We start from the raw sequence: 2,280 nt of genomic DNA, 5'->3' as shown, positions 1-2,280 counted from the left end.
ACACACACACACACACGTATACACTCAGACACAGACATATATATATGTATATATAGAAATTGTATCCAAATAGCATGCAAATGTCTGAGAAAAGGTCTCTCTGGTAAGCGAGGAGTTGGTAAATTATATATGTGTCACATATCCTATGTCAACGATGATTTGGATTGCAGCAGGCAGTGTGAGACATACCATCCCTGCTCGTGAGCGATGTTCCCATCAAACTCGCATTCGTTGTCGATCGTCAGAGAGCCGCCATCGTTCAATCGTGCAATATGAATTGCTCCACCATCCGCTGCTTGGTTTCGTATGAACTTCGTTCCTTTGATGTCGATTGTTCCTGTAACATTTATTACCGTCATAGCACCACCTAGCCCATGCTGGTATTCGAATATGTTGTCTTCCAGTACTGTGTCTTCAAGCGTAATACTTTGGTTTACGTTTAATTCCTGAAACCACAGCGTACCGCCACCACCCCAGTATTCTGTATGGTCTTCATCGTAGTACGCTACCTTATTCCGTGTAAAGCGGGACTGCCTAATGTACACCTGTTCAGCTACTTGTAGAAAGATCACAGATCCACCTCGCGCCTGAGTAGTGAAGTTCTCCGCACTGATGTTATGCAACAGTAATGTGTACGGTGGCATTCCGCTGAAATTGTCCTTAGCAATTACTGCATCAACATCCAACTCGTCGGAATGGATCAATCGTGACCACCCGACAGGCGAGCCGACAAAGTCTATGCCAGCCAGACTTAAGTTCGTTTTAGGGGGGCCATTCATGTAAAAGATACCCTGTTGCCAGTCGTTTAACTGAGATGTTACCAGAGGCCGCACACCGTCACAGATAACACCTTGAATACTAGTGTTTTTAGTTATGTTGAGTTCGGTGTAGATGTTCTGGCTTCCCACCACGGATATTTCATCGCCCACTGCCGCCAATTGCAACGCAACACTCAATTCACGACACACACCCTGCAACCACGCACCACTACCGCAGTCGCAACTCTGCGCTGCTGTCTGGTTTGTCATAGGGTTCACCACAGGACCCTCCAAATCCATGCTCGCTTCCTCTGAGATACCTTCAGACTCCATATCCGAGCTCATGATTTCGGATTCCATACCCGCAGTTGCTGTTTCGATACTAACAAACTCTGACCCCATATCCGAGCTCATGATTTCCGATTCCATATTATCAGTTGCTGTTTCGATACTAATTAACTCTGACTCCAGGTCGTCAAGTGCTGTTTCTGTACCCACTACTTCCGAATAAAAATCAACATCAGAGGCTGAATCTATAGGTTCAGAGGCTGAATCTGTCGATTCAATTTCAGAGGTTTCCATCACGGCTGAGGCGGTGATAGTATTTGGAACGGTAGTTGTAGCAGAACTATCATTTGTTATATCACTTATACTAACTATATTAGTTGTATTAGCGCCCGAGGAAATTAACGAGAAAGAGCTATTTGTAGTTTGGGCGATGCATGTTGATGTCGTACTCCACAACAATAGCGAGACAACTCGTAACATGATGTGTATGATTTATGGTGCGTGCTGCAACCTCTGGCCAGTTTATACATGCATTTGAGATAAGAGACGGCGAACTAACAAGTCACAGTAAATTTAGACTAAACTGTTCCTGTATGTGGGGTTGTAGACATGCTTGCTATACACTGTCCACCAGTCACATCCTTGGGCATCTGGGGCGGGGGGCGGGGGAGGTTCGGAAAGCTCGAGCCGCACTTAAAAACAAGAGACTCATCATGTTGACTTTTGTTTTTTTTAAACGTTTAGAGGAAGTCTGAGACTCCCACAGCCCCACCTGAACAATTTTTAAAATGGGCTTGATAGACGGGCTGATTGCTGGAGGGGGTCAAGTAGCAACTAAATGCAAGTATAGGGAGTTAGGGACTCCACAAGAGTGTTTGCAACAGCATGCTGCATGCAGGTGCTTAAAAAAATCGTAATATGGATATCATTAGCAATTTTAGCATACATATGCGGATTTTAATTATTTACTCTTTGTAGCACAAAAGTATATTTTTTTTGGTATAATTCAGAACTTCAGAAGGCTACGTATTTATGATATTTTTTATAAAAATAAACGTAGATCAATCTCTTCAGGACTTCAGGGAGTTCAGGCTCAGGACCCAGGGTCCAGAGTCCAGACAGGTCCAGAGTCCAGACTCTCTCTCTCTCTCTCTCTCTCTAGCTAGAGAGAGTCGCTCTACAGTTCACCATCTATTGTGACTTGTGACTCTCTCTCTTGTGAGAGACTGAGCCA

General features: G+C 44.3%; 1 protein-coding gene across 1 annotated transcript; it reads right to left on the bottom strand.

Annotated features, from left to right (window-relative positions):
* Window positions 1–188: 188 nt before the first annotated feature.
* On the bottom strand, window positions 189–1,565 carry SARC_12729 (hypothetical protein; the record flags this gene model as incomplete). Its single annotated transcript, XM_014293160.1, has 1 exon — window positions 189–1,565. A coding segment is annotated over exon 1 (1,338 nt), but the record flags the coding sequence as incomplete, so codon positions are not given.
* Between the last annotated feature and the right edge of the window lie 715 nt (window positions 1,566–2,280).

Source organism: Sphaeroforma arctica, assembly GCF_001186125.1.
Source record: "Sphaeroforma arctica JP610 unplaced genomic scaffold supercont1.2536, whole genome shotgun sequence".
In the NCBI taxonomy this organism is placed as follows: domain Eukaryota; class Ichthyosporea; order Ichthyophonida; genus Sphaeroforma; species Sphaeroforma arctica.
This window is presented reverse-complemented; position numbering and strand designations above follow the sequence as displayed.